The sequence below is a fragment of the Amphiura filiformis genome, chromosome 20, assembly GCF_039555335.1.
Source record: "Amphiura filiformis chromosome 20, Afil_fr2py, whole genome shotgun sequence".
Lineage (NCBI taxonomy): Eukaryota > Metazoa > Echinodermata > Ophiuroidea > Amphilepidida > Amphiuridae > Amphiura > Amphiura filiformis.
The window spans coordinates 39329334-39351153 of NC_092647.1; the positions used below are offsets into that span (position 1 = coordinate 39329334).

The 21820-nt window shown below is 35.8% G+C and overlaps 1 protein-coding gene across 1 annotated transcript in view; it reads left to right on the forward strand.

Annotated features, from left to right (window-relative positions):
* The first annotated feature begins 2389 nt into the window (after window positions 1-2389).
* Window positions 2390-21820, forward strand: part of LOC140142305 (uncharacterized) — a 28668-nt gene continuing 9237 nt past the window's right edge. Inside the window, exon 1 of the mRNA XM_072164274.1 lies at window positions 2390-3462. Coding sequence (XP_072020375.1) covers window positions 2390-3462 — 1073 coding nt within the window. The remainder of the gene's footprint in view (window positions 3463-21820) is intronic.

Consider the following 21820-nt stretch of genomic DNA (forward strand, 5'->3'; position numbering starts at 1 on the left):
TCTAGAACATCACTATGGGCAAGACAGACAGAAATAGATGGCTATTTTTCTGTATTTTGTGCCTGTTTTGGGTAACATTTCTGTATTATTATGAGCCTACATGGACAGTATACAGAGTATCATGCAGTTACCTGTTGATTGATCTGCCTACTCAACCAAGTCAGCCTGGAAACAACTTATTGACTACAACTTACTACCAGTGGGGTGATCATTATTATCATCTTGATCACCCACTTATCATCCTACCAAGTGGAAGTGATTATCCTCCACTACCAGTGACTAATCAATGTATTTTCAATATGGAGTGTGATCAGCCCTCATCCAAATCATCTCAGTCAAATATGACATTAAGTTTTCAATACACAGCTTTCTTCTTATGTGGATTGTCTACTACCAATTATACCAACTGCCCGCTAACAACTGAAACCTGTCAAAAACTGGACTCACTTAATCTCTTAAAGCAGCCATGTTTAACTCATCATCATGAATCTACACCACCCCGAAAGACTAACAAGAGAAAACGATGGCGTCACCGTGGAAATAGAGGTGGCAAAAAACTCAAATCAAGGCCTACATCAGCACATATTGATTCCAGAATAAGTAGACCCACAACATCCATCAACACAAGAGACTGTCTTAATATTCGTTTATGGAACCCCACATCAGTTAGACATAAAACTACATCTGTATCTGACTGCCTTATTGGTGATAATGTTGACATTATGTTTATAACAGAAACGTGGTTAAATCAGAATGATAATGTTGTAATTGGTGAATGTAGCCCTCCAGGGTATTCGTTTGTTAATGTACCCAGAGGTACAAGTGATCATGGTGGCATTGCAATTATCTCAAAAAGTTCTTTAAAACTGCACACTGTTCAGCTTCAACATAGTGTTACCACCTTTGAATCTGCTTCTGTAATTGACCCGGCTTATGGCATTCAATATATTGTCATCTACAGACCCCCTCATTCCAAAAAGAATGGATTATTAACATCTACCTTTCTTAATGAGTTTGAGGATTTCATGGGTGAGATAGCCTTGTTCCCTAATAAGGTTGTGTTACTCGGGGATTTCAATGTGCATGTTAATAAACCATGGAAATCTGATGTCAGACGATTTTTGACATGCCTTGAGGTCTCTGGGTTTCACCAACACGTTAACCAACCCACTCACAGGTCTGGTAACATTTTAGATTTGATTATTTCAAGACCTGAAGATAATCTTGTTCACAATTGTCTTTCTCAAGGCATTTTCCTGCCGGACCATAGCATGGTTCATTGTTACCTGAATCGGAAAAGGCCATCTCAAACCAAGAAACCCAGTAGAGTAAGGAATTATAAACTCATTGATAACGAGCAATTTAGAAGTGATCTTCTTTCTGAACTGGAATACTTTACTGAACTTAATGATCCTATTGACAACTTGGTTATCTTATTTGATAGCAAGGTCCGGGATATTCTTGATCACCACGCCCCAGAGGTTGTTAAAATGCGCACGGTAAGAACCCGCTTTCCATGGTATAATAGTACTATCAAAGAAGAAAGGCAAGTGCGTAGAAAGTTAGAACGTAAATGGCGCAAGACCGGATCTGATGAGGATAAGCGAGCTTATCTTGATCAAAAGAATGCTGTTAATAATCTTATTGATTCTGAGAAAGCTCAATTCTATCAAAACAAATTTGCCAATAGCGATGTCAAGGGTATGTTTCAGAATGTAAAAACCCTTCTGAACCAAAATACGCGTATCCTCCCTTCCTCAGACTCCACTGTGAGTTTGTGCAACCAGTTTGCCACTTTCTTCAATGATAAGGTCACCACGATCAGAGAATGTCTTGATTTGCATCCTGGTACCCAATCTCAATTTGTTGACTACCGCACTGAACATGTGTTCAGTGATTTCATGTTGGTCTCTGAGGAAGATGTTTGCAAACTTGTCAATGCTTCCTCCACCAGTACTTGTATCCTTGATCCAATCCCTACTTGGTTGATGAAAGACCACATTGAGCGTTTTATTCCATCAATTACTCATATCATTAATGTGTCTCTCTCATCTGGTATTTTCCCGGAACCTCTTGGTAAAGCTGTTATATCTCCTATCATTAAGAAATCTTCTCTTGATCATGATGAACTTAAAAATTACAGGCCGGTATCAAATGTGTCTTTTATATCCAAACTCATTGAAAAGGTTGTAACTCAGCAAATAACAAATCATATCAATGACTGTAATTTAGGTGAAATCTATCAATCGGCTTACAAAGCCAACACAAGTACTGAAACCGCTCTCTTAAAGGTGAAAAGTGATGTGTTGAATGCCGTAGACAGAGGGAAGTTGTCCTTCTTGCACTTTTAGATCTGTCTGCGGCATTCGATACCATCGACCATGGTATCATGCTCAAACGTTTACAGGATAGAATTGGTTTGTCTGGTAATGTATTGCAATGGGTTCGTACATATCTTAATTGTAGAAGTAGTCGTGTATTTATTGATGGTTGTGTTTCCAATTCAAGCCCTCTTGTATTTGGTGTTCCACAGGGTTCTGTGATTGGGCCAATGATGTTTGTTATTTATACCTTGCCAGTGGGGGACATAATTCGTAAACATAATGTCTCATTTCATATATATGCAGACGATACTCAATTGTATGTTTCCTTTTGTCCTAACATCCCGGGCGCTGCTGAGAAGGCGTTACAAACTCTTGAAGCCTGTATCCACGAACTGCAAAACTGGATGAATATAAATAAACTCAAACTGAACAGTGACAAAACAGAATTTTTCATTGCTGGATCCCATTATCGCCTTCAAAAGCTTCCGAATCTTGAACTCAAAGTTGGCCAAAGCATTATAAAACCATCTCCAAATGTGCGTAACCTCAGGGTGATTTTTGACAGTCATATGTCTATGACAAAACAGGTGAACTCCATCGTTTCCTCTGTCAACCTCCAGCTTCGCAACATCAGAAGAATACAGCATCATTTGGATACGGACACTAAACATCATGTTGTCCGGGCCCTTATACTTTCGCGTTTGGACTATGGTAACAGCCTTCTCTATGGACTCAAGTCTCAAGATCTTCGCCGCCTTCAATCCCTTCAACACAAAGCATCCAAGCTAATTTTCTCCGTCCCTAGACGTACTGATCCAAAACCTCTCATGAACAATCTTCATTGGCTTCCGATTAGCAACCGCATCCAATTCAAACTCTGTCTTCTGATTTATAAGTGCCTGACTGACTCTGCTCCGCGATACCTCATCGATTCAATTAGTCTTAAGCCAACACCGTCCAGTGGCCCTGTTACAAGATCTGCCCTGGACAGAACTCTCCTAAACATTCCCATGTGCAAGTTAACCTGTGGAGATAAGTCATTTACAGCTGCTGGACCGTCCATCTGGAACAGCCTGCCACGGAACGTACAGGAAGCTTCTTCTCTCACACAATTCAAAAAGCTGCTGAAAACTCACTTGTACAATTTTAGTATTTTCATTTTGTCTTTACATTGACTTTTCTTGTTTTCCACTGGCTGGTTATTGTTTGTTGTTGGTAATGTAGTTTTGTGCGTTTAGATCAATTTTTTGCATAAGCGCCTTAAATCACCTTTATGTATGTATGTATGTATGTATGATGAAATTGAACCATTATTCTTTAGGTTGAGTAAATAAAAGTAACAACTTAATGAATTCATAAAAATCATTCGCATTTCTGTCCTGACAATGATATAATGATATTATTATGATCTAATTCATACTTGTTGTTTTTAATTAATAAGTCATTACAAGAAGATACTACAATACGGTTTTTTAATTAAAGGGCCTTGAACAAAATTATATACCATGTATACAGGGCAAAGTACATCCAATAAATTCCTGGAACCAATAAAAACAACATCATATTGCAGACTAGCTATTAATGTTTCATTTTGCAGTAATATGTCATAATATTTGTTCAATAAATTTCCAAATGTTTGTGCGAAAGGAACATTGTCATGATTAAATATTCATATGCTCTTTTTTGAACGATGAAAATATCAAATGTGTTATATAAGTGCAAAAATATCAAATATGTTACTGTTGTATAAACAAAAATATTGCAATGAACTAGTTATCATGGTTATTAATTAAGTGTCATTGCTTGGAATTTCTGCTTTTGCTATAGTTCATATTATACGCTGTTTGTTTGTTTCCGAAAAGGTAATATCCTCTTTCTTTAGTTGAAAATGTAAACCTAACATTAGGCAATCTTTCCGTTATAGGAATATTGAAAAAATATATAGTAAAAGGTCCATTACTTTTGCACAAACAGTTAATCAAAAAGTCAAAGCATATCTAAAACTTTCTATCAACTGTATATTGCATTTGTTAGCTATTTAAAAAATGAGACTTTTTTATTCTCTCTACACGTAGACAATTTCATTCACCACAATTAATTTTTGTGTTCCATTTTAAATTGTTTTCAGATTCAAGTGAAACGACTCTTTGAGAACCGAAATAAAAGAGTTAAACCGTTTTATTTTCCTCAAAAACTTAGGAACAATGATGTAAAATCTTTATACTAATTATATTACGCTTGCGTTAATGGTAAACTGACATTGTTTAATAGTATGTTTCAAGGTTCCAAATTAATAAAATTGGCGGTATTAATATTCGTCTGCTAAAATCAGCAGTGTCGACATGGACAACATTGTGTAACGTTGGTCAAACTTAGTGATGTAATGATTTCACATAATGTTTGTTTAAAGCCATATTATAACATTTGCTGAGAAGAACGCCCTCAAAAAATGTTTAGTCAGGGTTTTACACAATTGTAATGTACTTTAGTAAACAAAGATTCTCTGCAAAAATCAAGACTTTAGGTGCTGTAGTTTTGTCAAAATCCGTGATTTTGAATAAACCGCCGGAACCGTCGTTTTATTATTACAATTTGTTCCCTTTTTTGGACCCAAAAAGTCCCATTTGCGAGTGTAGCGAGCCAAAAAATTGGGATATTTTATGCCTTTTTGGCCAAAAATGGTCCAAATTTTGGAAAAGAAAGTCCACTTTTTCAAAATCCACCACTAGTCTAAATTTTGAGAAAAAAGTCCTCTTTTTCAAAATCAGCACTCCAGTATCCTTTAACGCGCAACATTACAACACTATGTACTATGCATGTATTTAGTAGCCTTAATACAAGACTTCTGCCATTCCCCCTATTCTTTCAATTTTTGATCACTATTTACTATTCAGTATGCCCATATCAATTATTAACATTTAACTATCCCATTTCATCCATGTGATATTCTCATATTAATGCCGAGTTAGAGCAGCTATGGTCAACCATGTAAGTACCATGGAAGAGTCCGAAGAGAGCGGATCAACTGACTTTGATTTCATGCAGTGATGATTGGTGATAGTACATTGTTGACAAGCATACTACTGCATACTGGAATTTTAACTGGTAAAATAAACTGGCCTGTGGTTTCCAGATACCATCGACTGTATTTATAAATGCGTATTTATAAATACGCACGTGACCCATGGGCTCGACATACCAAGACCAGCAAGCGTGACCAAATCCCCATGACATTGAAAAGGATATGAACTCTTTATAGATAAATATCATCAAATTTAAGTATCAATTAAATGGCAAAATTAATACAGATGGAGGATATGTTATCAAAACAACATGAAACTATTTACCGACGGAGAAAAATCGACAGAAACGTTTACAGTATAATCCCAAAGTTGAACAAAATTTTGCTGCACGGTCTCGCGTTGTTTACCGCCGTTGCATTCAAATGTACATGAAGACCACCCGATTTGTAGATCACTTCGAGACTTACTGACGCGGAGGGAAGTAGTCAAATCATCCAACACCGAGGGACCAGTAGTTTTGACTACTTCCCCGAAATGAAAGATGTTGTATTTGTTTTACTATAGATCATAAATATTTTCACTATCACAGTAAAAGTAAACAAAGGTCAAAACACACCGGTACAGGTCCGCATGCAGGCCAGCTTAGTAAATAGGCCTAAGTTTAATATTTTGCCTTACCTGATTTTATTAGAAGATTATTTTATGTTCAATCAATTTAAATTTATATAAACCTACAATTGTCTTTGTTAACTCTCCATAAAAAAACATTTTGTTTCATAAAACGTCAAATTCGCCTGTTGTTATCCATTGGTTATTTGGTAACTGCAGCATCAGGTGCCAATTTTACGATAAACGCATCTGCCGAATCGCCGCGCCGTTGTGTAGCATAATGATATACGTCTCAAGGAACGGTGTCTCGCGGGTCAGACACCGTGTGGTAGTAGGGGTGCGGAAGTTATTACTACCCGCGTGCGCGTAATTGCACAGGCGAGGGGAAGTAGTCAAAATACCGTACTCGGACGCTGGCGTTATAAACCAATACGATGTCTAGATTACCTAATAAATATTTATGAGGTATAGTATTTATAAATACGTATTTATAAATGTAGTCGAAGCATACTGGTTTCTGATGAATTGAAAAAAAAATCTATGGATAAAAGGACACGCCTGAGGACTTGTAGCAAGTCTACGAATGCGGCAATAATGACCAAGAATGCGACAACAATTACCAACAATTAACCTGTACATAAGTGTAAATCAATCGCTTACATCTGCCTTTCCAAGTAAAACACAGCATATGTTTTATAAATTGCTAGCATATAATATGCATTACTTTGTAGCGGAATGATTCAACTATTTCACTCAAAGATAAAATTGTAGTATCTGATATGTTGAATCCTTGAATATACTGCATTATAAATATGTGGTAAGGTTGGTTTTAAAGCACCTGCCACCAAGTAAAAGGCAGCATGTGTTCTTAATTAGTTCACGGATACTGCTTTTGTATTTGGGAGGCATGTATGGGAGTTTCCATAACCTGACCACCTTTTCTGACTACCTTTTCTGACCACCTTTTCTGACCATCTTTTTTGACCATCTTATTTGACATTATTTTGATGTTTGCTTCATTTTTATTATCTTTACACTTTGCACAATAATGTTGTACCATTCTGGATGTTAAAAGTGACATAAAATTGAAATTACTAGTATCAAGTGAAATTTGTTTTGTTTTTCACAGGGCAGTTTAGAGAGGAGACAATTATCATTCCAGGTGCTGGGTCAATAATCAATAAAGTAAACACAATTACCACTTCACAAGGTCATATTCATGGTATTTGTCATACATGCCCTGGTATATTAAGGGTGCAGCACAGTGGGTGCAGCATGAATGTGAATATGGGTTTAAGGGTATACGAGGTATTGTTAGTCGTAGCAGATTTTCATTATCTGAATCAATATATTATTGAAAAATAACACTTTGGTGTTTTGCAGAAGTTCATTATACAAATCATATACTTTGGAAAACTTGCTTAATTTATTGTTAATGAGTTATGTACGTTTTACAAAAGTGTTGTTTTTCAGCCCTTTTACAGTACAACATAACTCAAGAACCGCAGCACCTACAAAAGTATATCTGTGATATTTGAATTATTCTACACGCTTGCTATGAATAAGCCCAATCGCCATTGTAACTTTCGGGTTTTTTGGGACACTTTGACCCATATCTGGAAAATTACTGTAATCATTAATAATTAATTTATCATTGTAATAATGTTAGCATTATAAATAATAAAATAATTAATTTATACAATAATCAAATTTTTGGGTTTGTTTTTATTCTAGTATAAACACGTTTTAAATTATATTTTGTACGCACAAAACCCCAATTTTTCTGAATTTTCCCGATAGGTCAAAGGACAATGTGTCCCAAAACTGCAAAATGTGTCCCACAATGCATTGCAAACTTCCAATGCCGATTGGGCTTATTGAGCAATGCAATTTTTGCTAAAGCTCACTACCATTTGCAAGGTGCTGTGAACTACTTTGTTTTCTGCTGCTTCGACCAACAATACATCGTATATCCTTAATTGTCCATCAGACAGACAAAGTCTGAACAGGGAAGTGCTGAGGGTAACACTAGGGAGCACTCGTTCGAATGAAGTCAGGAAAATTGGATGTGTGTGCAAAATTTTATTTTATTGGTTTTAAATAATTTCATTTACCATGAAAGTGTTGTAGTTTTTAAGTTTCAAGTTTTTATTTGGAAATTGCTTTTACATCAGTGGCACTCGATCGGATGGTGCATCCAAGACATTAAATATACAAACAAAACTCATGAAAACTGGGTACTCGACAAGCAAAAGGTACAAATAAATAATCTAAAGTGAGAAAGAAATAACAACCATGTACCCTTAAAAATCTTGTTTATCTATTAACAAGTCCGTGAGAGAAAAGCTTGCAAATTATCACCCAGCATGGTAAAAAACTCTACTAGGATCCAATCTATAGATCTCATCTATTAGTGCACAGTTCTTTAACTCCAATACATTTGTACATTCATTGAATGACCTTTGAAAATTGGGGTACAAAACTCATACTCTGCAACTTGAGGTCAAATTTTGCACTATGATTGTTTAGTTAATGTTATTGGACTATGGCATTGGGATAAGGCCATTGTGGTCTATAGTGTAAGAATCAAATATCACAGGGCTCACTGTAAAATCTGGTCAGAAAAGGTGGTCAGAAAAGGTAGTCAGAAAAGGTGGTCAGGTTATGGAAACACCCGGCATGTATAACATATTTTGAATAAATTCACTAATAACATAACTAATATCGTCAGCCTCATAACAAAAAAGAGATGTATTCCACAAGTTAAAAAAGAAAGCGGCTGCAAATTTGATTAATTATGGGTTTATTACTCAGAAAATCAAAATGGCAAATGAGTAACATGTAAGAATGACTTAGGCAATTTTGTTATAAGGGTGGCGATATTTAAAAGTCGATAATTTTATAGTAGATTAAAAAGTTCACATTCAAATACTTAATTTCGGTTGCAAACAAATTTTAAGTGTTCGTATTGTGTGCTTAAAGATATATTATCACGTCATTGCTAATAATATTAATAATGACATATATTAATAATAGCTTTATTTATTCACGGTAAAACATGTTCACTATAAATTTCATTGTTCTTTAACATGTCAAGGTGGAAAATAAATATGAAATCTATTAAGGTTTTGCTATGGAAGCGCCAAAAAGCAGACTGCTGAACGACCTGACGAATATTATAGTATTATTATTTAATAGTAGACTTCAAATCTTTAAAGACAAATCGCATCCGAAGTTCTCACAGTTCACCCTTGCAGCCATGTAGACTAGACAGTAGAATGTGCATGTAAACAACCAGGTAATTCTTATCAATATCCTTATACAGAACTACCCAAGAATATATCACTGCGCTTTTCCTTCAACTCTGCGGGATAGACAACATTAATATTGATTGCCGTACTCATGAGGACAGAATTATCAACATCCTATGTCTATTACTCTGCCATACCAGTATAAAAGGTAACACGTTGGGAGACTTCACACGAGAGTGGGATACACAGTAAAATATTTCGATGTGATCTCCAGGGATGCACATCCTTGTAGAAATTGTCTATAGACGAATCCAACGAGCCAAGTCATGGTCAGGATTTGATCGGCCATCTTTGGTTTCCCGCTAGCACCAACCTGGTGTTTTGAGCACCCGAGTGTGCAAATAAAAGCCGCCTAACACCTAGAGAAGATGCAAAGACGAGGAGGGTTAATAGAATAATATATACATTTGTACATCTATGAATAGGCCTAGATGCGACGGGATTACCTGCGGAATGTGTACGGCGGCTTTTATTTGCACAACTGTTGGAACTGTATTGTGTTTTAAACTTTAATCATTCTTTTGTCTACCTGTGTTTTCGTGGAAGGTGTAAAACGAGTGATGGAATGCAGTTTAAAAGTTCCTCCAAGGCCGAATCATTTCACATTTTGGATGAATTGTAGCCGACGGGGACCCAACTAAAGGCTGCTAGTCAGGTGTAGGAATGCGTGTATTTGGATTCGTCTATAGTCTATCAGTACATCCAGTCATGGCACTATCTTTGAAGTTCAGCGTGTGCTTCGTTGTCTTAGCATTGCTTGTTGCATGTACATATGCGCCACATTGATCGCGAGCGTAAAATTATGTACATGCAACAGTTAACGCTACACTAACGCAGAACACACTGAACTTCAAAGCTAGTGCCGCTGACTGGCAGTTGAATCCGCGCATTGGCCCGTTTCTTGTGTGTTGGGGGCGTGCGTCTGTGTGTAGGACGCTCATTGTGCGATGTGGCGTGCGTGTAGCCGTGTAAGGCGCTCATAACGCGATGCTGTCTACTCGCACACTGAGGAGATCACATTGAAATGCATTCCGGAAATGCATTTTGGATGCTGATTACGCCACTCGTGTGGCGTCCTTCATTTACCAAATTTATATACATATGGTACGGTAGAGCTCTTATAAATTATTGCATGGTAGAGCTCTTACAACTGTATAGACATGGCAGAGCTCTTATAAATTCAAAAGTTTGCACTGCTCATCTCATCCTGTGTTTTGTTCATCCGCGTAATAATTATAATTAGCTAGTAAGAACCGCAAGACCTATGTACATATAAAATACCATGATTGGCTTCCTTGACTCATTTTCTATCAAATAGATGTATCAATATTAAGAAATACTCTGCAGTTTGTTAGTTAACAAAAACATATCCAACTCGCCTTAAACACGTCAAATGGTTTATCACCTGACGCCGATGTATAACACATTACAGCAGACGAAGACCGTTCCTGTGTTCATTTGATTCGAAACGTGATAAGAACAATAGTATTAAAGGTGTGTTTATTGGTAGCTTGCGGGTAAACACGATACGCACTTGTCACTACAATAATAAGGAATGAAATTATAGCTTACATAAATATGAGCATTACCGGCAAAAATGTTTTGCCCCTTCGGGTTTGTCTCCTAGCAACAATAATTGGAATTTTATTGGAAAATCATTTTTCTACAAACTGGAGTTACTTACAGAACACGAACACAATCCTCGCACCAATTTGTCCCTTTTTTATCGACATGAAATCTTCTATTGATCCACACGGGTTTTGATTTTGTTAAAATTGACTTAAATCCCAACGTATCAGGTGTATTCTTATGTCTTGTTCAAGTTGAAGCGAAATCAAATACCTACTTTTGCAGAGAGATGAAATGGTGGGATCAGACATCATTGAGTGTTCTATTTTCATTTGTGAGTTTTGATGACAGTACAAGGCCGGTAACGGATATCGTTACATTTTATTGTTATTGGATGTGGCTTGTATCTTTGCAAAGGAATGGAATAGAGACAGTAGTTAGTTAACATTCGTTTTATCTAGTCCTCGTTGTAGAGCAGTGATCATGATGATGTCTGTCTAACTGACCAGTGGCTACTTTGTCGTTATTGACTTATTTTACAATAAATACACTTTTATTGCATTTGGATCAAACTGTCCAACGAAAATGGCCGGGTGTATGTGGGTATTTTCAGATAATCTTCTTTTCAAATCATGGCCTTACAGTCCATGTACATGAATACTACAAAGGCATACAAATTAATAATACACATGAAACTTGAAATTTGAAAATTTTTTGGTGTGGCAACCTGGGGGTGCCCGAGGGGGCCCCCTCAAGCCCCCCGGTTCCTAAGCCTATGGCTGATTTGTTTGTATAAAACTAAATCAGATTGGTCAAGATAGCTAAGAGCCTAACACATTTCGAATTCACTTTAAGCTATTTTACAGTCTGACAGGTTACTTTCAAAAGGTTATTATAGTAGATATACAAGTACAAAGGGCAAACGACCTAACGGGTTTGCAATAAACCAAGATTGTCCAGTCAACCACCTGTATAGTGCAGGGTATACTCTCACATGCTTTATTCGCTGATAAATAACCACCCTTTCCATATCACCCACATATATAAATCATACAATACAAAATAGCCCATATATCTTTTCGCTAATCACACTGGCTAGACACAAATTAGTGGTAGACGCGAGGATGACAGCACACCTTCCGGCATAATGTGGGCGTAGATAGAAAGGGGACAAATTAGCCAATACTAACAAGCTCACACTTCATAAGCCGCCACATTAACATTTCGCCTTCAGTATGAAGGTTTTGCTCTATATCACCAAACTGCTTGACTGCTTGATTCTTATAGTTATCTCCTTTTATTCTTTTTATTATGTTGTGTGTGTATTTTGACTTAGCATATGCAAGGTTACAAAATAAATATTGAAAATAGAATAAAAAACAGACCATGTTATCGGTAAGTTATCTTCATACCCAGAGCTTCAAAAGCATACATACATCATTTTAAAACAACATAGAAGTTGACGGACCTAAACCCAATCCTTGTGGAACGCCATTATTGAACAGAATCCATTGATGATGTATGAATAAACAAAAAGTTGACTTCTGTTGGTAAAGTAACTCTTGGAAACCTCAAAACATAACTAATATCGTCAGCCTCATAACAAAAAAGAGATGTATTCCACAAGTTAAAAAAGAAAGCGGCTGCAAATTTGATTAATTATGGGTTTATTACTCAGAAAATCAAAATGGGAAATGAGTAACATGAAAGAATGACTTAGGCAATTTTGTTATTTAAAAGTCGATAATTTTATAGTAGATTAAAAAGTTCACATTCAAAATGTATACTTAATTTTGGTTGCAAACAAATTTTAAGTGTTCGTATTGTGTGCTTAAAGATATATTCTCACGTCATTGCTAATAATATTAATAATGACATATATTAATAATAGCTTTATTTATTCACGGTAAAACATGTTCACTATAAATTTCAAAGGCTTTCACTCGAATAGCATAATGGTAAAGTTTAACAAGAAGAATATTATGACTGATTGAATCGAATGCCTTCTTGTCTCAAGATCCAATAAAATACCCAGATTAGCTATCTGAAATGATTTATTATGAAGTTAAAGGACAGCAATATATGAGGAGTACTGTTTATGAAGTAAATAACAGCGAACACTGTAACGTCTTTTGTGAATAATAGGTTTCAAAAATAACCTGAGAGAACTGCAATAGGTTGATAATTGTTACACTTTACGGAATCGCTAGATTTATTAAACTGGAACAATGCAGCTTTATTGACAAAGTAAATACGTGAATTAAAGGTAATTTAATTAAATAAATTACATCTTTGACAAGTACAGTTCGGTTATGTGTTTTGTGCAAGGATACGGATGTTCAGGTTTACATTATTTTGGACAGAGGATTTTAAATTTCACCGCAAAATAACCACTAAAATACACTAAAAAGCGAGAGTTACACCGGGGGAGTTACGGCTCAGATCTAATGAATTTTGTGATCAAAACTCAGGGTTTCATGGAAAAAAACGTAGTTTCATAAACAAAACCGTGGGTTTTGTTGATAATTGGACAAAATATAACCTTTACATACTCATACATTATAAGCACGATGTTGCCTGTCAGAAAGCACAACTTTATACAGGAAAGATCCATTTTAGAGCTATTTCCTTTCCTTTTTTTTTATTAAGAAAATCATTTCAACCTTGAAATACCTTATATCTTTATAAAAGATCCTAATTTAGCAAGAAATTACAATCCTACCTTCTTTCTAAAACTACCCGAAACTATGAGCCCCCAAACTACTGAAATTTTTACTTATTTTGTACAAGACCAAAAAAAAAATGTTTCCTGTAGCGCGCGCATTTTGTTTTTGACGGCTTATTCTGCGCATTTGAATTTTTTTCACTTACAAAAAAAAAAAAAAAAAGAAAAAAAAATAAAATAAAAACGCGGAAATCAACACAAAAAAATAATATAAAACACTACTGGAGTAAACATTTACACATTACACAACAAACGAGCATAGTGAAAAACTACTGCAGGTTAAATGGGGTCAGAAATATTCTTCAATATGAAGAAATATGTGTGTGTTGTGTGTGTCGGAGAAACCCACTGTAAATTCCCATTCCAATTTGCAGCGAAAAGGGTATTTGTTTCCATTTCAAAACGTGGATTTAAAAAAAAATCGCATTTGACTTTTTGGACATGCTACTGGAAACAAACATGTTTTTTGGCCTAATTCGAAAACGTATTAACATGATCAAGAGCTTAAATATCCTTTTTATTATTATATTCCTAACCTATGGAAAATTACACGTATACGAACAATAACAGCAACACATACATTATAATTATACCGCTCTTCAAAAACCAATATTAGTATTCCATTATATTATTGTCCACGATAATGGATAATAAATCAAAAAACATTAAAACGGTAGCATAATCCTTCGTAAACCACTTTGTCAGTTTCTGATAATAAATATCACGATTCACCATTTCGTTTAAAAAGACAATAAAGTGTAATGGGCCAACATATAATACGCATGTTGATCAATAATTCTATTTGGCAATACTTATTTCGTTCTAGTGTAAAAATGGTTCACCAAATGGCTTCAATTAGGCTTCATTTTTTTTTCCAAATTCCCAGACACTATTGATTTGTTTTAATTTATAATACAATATAGTCATAAAGATTATCAGAAGCTGAATAAAAAAGAAAGAAATCCTATCTCATCATATCCTGTGATTTCTGCAGATGACTGAAAAAGAGACGATTTTATTTTTGAAACATAATAGTGTTTTATTTGCTAACAATAGCTCACAGAGATGGTGAAACATTTATAGCGTTGCTACTCTGCAATAAAATATTGTTTTTATTGGTTCTGGGAACTCAATTGGATGTACTTTGCTCTGTAAATAATTTAGACCAAGGTCGTTTTAATATAAAAAACCGTCTCTGTGGTATCGTGTAGTATGTATTAAAAATGCCATTACGCATTAGATCATGTAAAATGTTAAATCATAACTGTAAAGACGGAAATGCAAATGAAAAGTGTTTTTTTTTTAAAGAACACATTTGGTTAATCTGATTTCAGATGACGATTTTCCCTGAAAACCTTAGCCAAAAAAATGTAGACTACGTCATAGTCAATGTGGACATAATTGATATATTTTGCAATCTTTATATTGTCTAATGTTATCAAACCCCCCCCCCCACACCCTGGCAATAGTGATGAAAGTGTATGGCCCGCACGGCCGCCCATAAAGTGTAATGAAGGCGGTAACCCAGAGCATGGTAAGTGTACAATGCGCTCGTGTGTTGCTTCGCCGGGGTGTGTGTGGTGACATGGAAAACATACACAATTTCCTATGTACGTTGATCTGTATACATGATTGTGCATGACATTGAACACGATGCAAAGACACGGAAAAGGGATGAAAAGATCGTAAAAGTGACAATTAGCTTACATTGTTCTTCTCCGACTCCTCTTTTTTACGCTTCGTTTTTGCTTTATACATACACAACATTAAATGAGGGGCTAGTCTAGAGACAATGTGATATTTTGTCTGGATTTACCTTATTCGTGTCCAGAGTATTACATTCACTCCGATAACGCTTTATCATTACAGGCTGATAAGCATCTAATCAGACTACACCGAAGTACTTACAAAACACTGCCTCACCAGTCTTCTTACGCCTAACCTTATTATGCACTTACTCTGGCTTTAAACAAAGTATAATATGTCTATTGCTGTCACTGTGTAAACTGTTTGTTTTACTATGACCTGTTATTAATACTTCAATTATTTTATACCGGTAAGGATTATAACAAACTAATTCATTTTGGAACTAACCCTCCGGTAAACGACATTACTCTAGGTAACAAGCTCCAAAGTATCAGTACCAAAGTTGTTACATAAATTGCTTTTTAGACTCTGCTTGTCACCAGGCTTTACTCAGTGATGGAATGATAAGTCCCGCATCCTGTATGATTAATCGTTTTGGACACAATTGCTGCTGTAACATATTATGATCCTAGCGCTCATTCATCATATCTAAATTATTTTTAATCAGCATTTATCATTTGACTATCCAAGTCTGACATGTTTCGTCCTATATTTCACAAATCCTAATGTATTTAGTGCAGTTAATTCTAGTCTGGCAAAGAAAGGGATTGGCTTGTTGCAAATTAATTGGCTTGTTGCCACAGGTGTACTTGTATAAAGACGTTTCAAATGTTGCTGAAACAAAAAGAGCACTTTTAATTTTGATGTGATTCGCACACAAACACCCTATGAACTGATACTGGCGAGGAAGCATTGATCTTGCGTTTGTGTTCCGGCAACCTAGTGCTTAGCGTGCGCTCAGATTCTCCAACATAGGCAGCAGGGCAATTCTCACATGAAATGTGATAGACGGTTCCGGAACGTTGCTTATTAGGCCACCCAAAATGTTTGCTTGTCCTCCTCCGACCGACCCTAATCTGGAAAATCTGGAAAAAAAGTGTTGTTGTTTTTGTTTTTTTAGTTAACAAATTGTGGAAATTTCAGAAAAAGTTTTTTTTTACTTTCAATATTTTTGACATCCTAAAAAGTTTTTTACAGTTTCTACACACTTATAAACTGTTTTAAAAACATAAAAGAAGTGATTTACAGCAGAGAAATATACCAATTCACAACTATTTGGGCTATTTATTAAGACAATTAAAGGCATACAGTCATGTTTTGGCTATGACCTTTAAAAATTTATTAAAAAATTCCCGACCGACCCACCCATTTCTGACAAAGTTGTGGCGTACAAGCAAACAATCTTTTTTTTTTTGGCCTTTAACGGTCTAGTCTTTAGGAGCAACAAGATTTTGTCGTAAAGGTATGGAATAGATAAAGTAGTTAACAATCGTGTTATTTAGTCATCGTTGCAGAGCAGTGATCATGGTGATGTACGTGTAACTGACCAGTGGCTATTTTATCGTTATTGACTTATTTTACAATGAATACACTTTTATTACATTTGCATAAAACTGTCCAACGAAAATGGCCGGGTGTGTGTGGGTATTTTCAGATAAACTTCTATTTCAAATCATGGCATTACAGTCCATTTACATGAATACTACAAAGGTATACAAATTAATAATACACATGAAACGGACATACAAATACAATCAAATTACACAATACCAGGCAGAGGAATTATTGCATTTCAAAAACAAAATGTCAATGTCGATTATAAGCTATTATAATGCGATCATGTTAATTTGGCTTTGGTAAGAGTACATTTTTTCTACATCTACATAAATACTCAACAAAGCTATAATAACGCTGTTTGTAGAAATGCGATAATTATGGTTAGTGCTAAAGGTTCCCGGTAAATGGTTTCTGCATTGCATTGAATACAAGTACCCTGTCCCGTGTCCGCAAAAATTCTTAATGCAGCTGATTTGTTTGTATAAAACTAAATCAGATTGGTCAAGATAGCTAAGAGCCTAGCACATTTTGAATTCACTTTAAGCTACTTTACAGTCTGGCAGGTTACTTTCAAAAGGTTATTATAATAGATATACAAGTACAAACGGCAAACGACCTAACGGGTTTTCAATAAACCAAGGTTGTCGAGTCAACCGATTGTATAGTGCAGGGTATACTCTCAACTGCTTTATTTGCTGTGCTCTGATAGTTAAATAACCACCCTTTCCATATCACACACAGATATAAATCATACAATACAAAATAAACCATATATCTTGTCGCTAATCACACTGGCTAGACACAAATTAGTGGTAGACGCAAGGATGACAGCCCACCTTCCGGCATAATGTGAATGTAGATAGAAAGGGGACAAATTACCCAACACTAACAGGCTGACACTTCATAAGCCTTCACATTAACATTGCGCCATCAGTATTGAAGGTTTTCCTCTATTTCAACAAACTATTTGACTGCTTGATTCTCATAGTTATCTCATTTTATTCATTTTATTATGTTGTGTGTGTATTTTGACTTAGCATATGCAAGGTCCTTTTAATAGGGTAAAGTTGGGGATGAGGCTGTCAATCAGGTCACCCACCTTTAATAAATTAGACAACTATTAAACTGAACCAAGTAGAAAAGTTATACAATTCATTGTTTACATTGCTAAGATAATAATTATTCAGATTGGAATGCGGTATAATGACATATGTATCATCAACATCAGTAAGAAAAGGTAAATGTATCAGAGTATAAACGAGAAATCATTAAAAAACAACATAGAAGGTAACGGACCTAAACCCAATCCTTGCGGAACGCCATTATTGAACAGAACCCATTGATGGATTACGAATACATAAAAAGTTGACTTTGTTGGTAAAGTAACTCCTGGACAACCCAAAGGCATTCACTTGGATAGCATAATGGTTAAGCTTGACAAGAAGGATATTAGGATCGAATGCCTTCATGTCTCAAGATCATATAAAATACCCATATTATATATCCCCACGTTATTATGGGGTTCAAGGACAGCCATATGAGGAGTACTGTTTATGAAGTAAATTACTGCGATCAAGAACACAATAAAGCCTGTTGATGAATAACCTGAGAGAACTGTATTAGGGTGATAATTATTGGTACAATTTGCGGAGTCGCTAGATTTATTAACGGAACAATGGAGCGATATTGAGCTGGTCAGGCATATAGCACCACTGCATATCTAGACTGTCCCACAGTCTCGGTTCGGTCCGGCCTGGATAATGGAACGATACATAATTACATAATAGCCTACCAAAATATGCCATAGTCCTTCACCCCCCCCCCCGATTCTAAATACACAGCCCAAAACCAATTCCTCTCTCTACACAAATTAGCTCAAATTGATGCCACTACACTAATCACATCTCCTATATTGAACGCTAAAATTCAGTGACCGCTCCCCACGCCGAGACTGTTCCGAAGTGTTAGAGATTTCACTTCCAAATATTCGTTCAACGAAGCCCGGTGATTCTGATGTCAATTACGAAAGCCCCGCCCCAGTTTCAATTCAAATATGGTAGCACAAAGCTATGCCGCGGGATGTGACGCAAGATCGGATGGGACACGTGTCATTGCTTGTCAACAACTGAGAGGTATTGAGCTCAAGTGACACGCGTCTGATAGACCCATGGTACGCGCAATAATAAAAGGCAACCACTCGACTCGGACTTAGGCCTATTGTCCATATTGCGTATATTATCGCGTGCGGTTTGCAAATGTTTGCACATTATTTAGCTAGGGAAGCCTTTTCAAATATCCCCGCGCTGCCAAGCTGCGTTGATTGGTCGGATACAATAACGTTGTTTTAGTCGCTTACACAAACGTTAATCTAGTGACAAAGCTTGACAACATGGACGTGGTATATAGAAAGATTGCGTGACTCCAAATCCGTAAAAGTGAACTCCCAGCATTTTGTGGGAACTGGAAGTCAAATTGCTTACAGACTGGGAGGGTCCATGTATTGGGTTGATTTTTAATGCTATGTAATCTACATTACCAGTCGTTCTCCATGGACCCGAGGGAGGGTCTACTGCATATCCTGCTTTATTGACAGAGTAAATACGTGAATTAAAGGTAATTTAAGTAAATAAATTACATCTTTGACAGGAACAGTTATAGTTCTGTTATGTGTTCTGTACAAGGAAGCGGATGCAATTCAGGTTTACACTATTTTGGTCAGAACATTTATAATTTCGCTGCAAAATAACCGAGAGTTTTACACTGAACAAATGCTGAAAAGGCGAGAATAACGGCTCTGATCAAACCAGTTAAGACAAACTCTGCTTTATTGATAAAGTAAATACGTGAATTACGGGCAATTTAATTAAATAAATTACATCTGTGACAAGTACATTTTTGTTATGTGTTTTGTGCAAGGATACGGATAGAAAAGCGGATGTTACAATCAGAAAGCGAGAGTGTGATCAAAACTCATGGTTTCATGAAAAAAAAACCCTGTGTCTCGTGAACAAAACCATGGAGTTTGTGGATTATTGAACAAAATAACTTTCACATATTCATACGATCGTACATTATAAGTATACTGCCTTTCATAAAGTACAAAACTATACAGGAAAGATCCATTTTTGAGCAATTTCCTTTACTTTTTTTTTATTAAGCAAGTCATTTTAACCTTAAAAGATCTTATATCTGAAATTTCAATCCTTCCCTCTTTCTAAAACTATCCGAAACTATGAGCCCCAAACTTTCCCTTTTTTACTTATTTTATATAACTCAAGAACTTATTAACATTATCAAGATTTTTTGTTACTTGTATTCCTAACCTATGAAAAATTGAACATACGAACAACAACAGCAACACATACATTATAATTATACCACTCTTCAAAAACATTATTAGTATTCCATTATGTTACTGTCCACGATAATGGACAATAAATCAAAAAACATTAAAACGGTAGCATAATCCTTGGTAAACCACTTTGTGAGTTTGTAATAATAAACATCACGATTCACCACTTCATTTAAAAAGACAATAAAGTGTAATGGGCCAACATATAACACGCATGTTGATCAATGATTCTATTTGGCAATGCTTATTTCGTTCTAGTGTAAAAATGGGCCACCAAATGGTTTCAATTAGGCTTCGATTTTATTTATTTTTTCCAATTGTCAGACACGATTGAGTTGTTTTTAAATTTATAATACAATATAATCATAAAGATTATCAGAAGTTGAAAAAAAAAGAATGAACATTTACTATGGACTGCGTTCCATATTATTAATATCCTAAGAAACCTAAGAAATTCTATACCATCAGATCCTGTGATTCCTACAGATGACAGAAAACGAGACACTTTTTATGCACAATACTCGATCCTGAAATGGTCATAAATATAATATGTTGAGTGAGTTGGGTTTTTTGACACATAATGGTGTTTTTTTTTGCTAACAATAGCTCACAGAGATGGTGAAACATTTATAGCGTCGCTACTATGCAATAAAATATTGTTTTTATTGGTTCTGGAAACTCAATTGGATGTACTTTGCTCTGTAAATAATTTAGATCAAGGTCGTTTAAATATGAAAAACCGTCTATGTGATATCGTGTAGTGTATATTGAAAATGCCATTACGCATAAGATCATGTAAATAATGTTATATCTTATTGTAAAGACGGAAATGCAAATGAAAAGTGTGTTTTTTAAAAGAACATTATTGGGTTAACCTGATTTCAGATGTAATTGACGATGTTCCGCGAAAACCTTAGCAAAGACAAGTAGACTACATAGTCGATGTGGACATAATTGATATGTTTAGCAATCTTTATAATATTGTATAATGTTGTCAAGCTCTCCTCAACGCGCCCCACTCACAGACACACATAACCCCACCCCACCCCCACCAACACCCCACACACCCCACGCACCCCAGCAATAGTGATGAATGTGTAACGACTGTGGTAACCCAGAGCATGGTAAGTGTACACAGCGTTCGTATGTTGCTTCGTCGGAGTGTGTGTGTGGTGACGTGGAAACCGAACACTGTTTCCCTATGTTGATTTGTTGAAAAGGGATGGAAAGATCGTAAATGTGACAATTAGCTTACATTGTTATTATTCGACTCCTCTATATTTCTTTTCTTACATACATACAAAATTAAAAGAAGGGCTAGACAATTTGACATTTTGTCTGGATTTACCTTATTCGTGTCCAGCATAACATAACAGAGCGATAAGCATCTAATCAGACCAGACGGAAGTACTTAAAAACACTGCCCCACCATTCTTCTTACGCCTAGCCTCATTATGCACTTACTCTGGCTTTAAACAAAGTATAACCTACTTATGTCTATTGCTGTCACTGTGTAAATTGTTTGTTTTACTGTGACCTGTTATTAATACTTCAATTATTTTCTACCGGTAAGGATTACAACAGACTAATTCATCATAAATTTTGGAACTAACCCTCCGGTAAACGAAATAACTCTTGGTAGAAGCAAGGTAATGAAGCTTGTTACATAATTGCTACTCTGCATGTCACCTGGCTTTACTCAG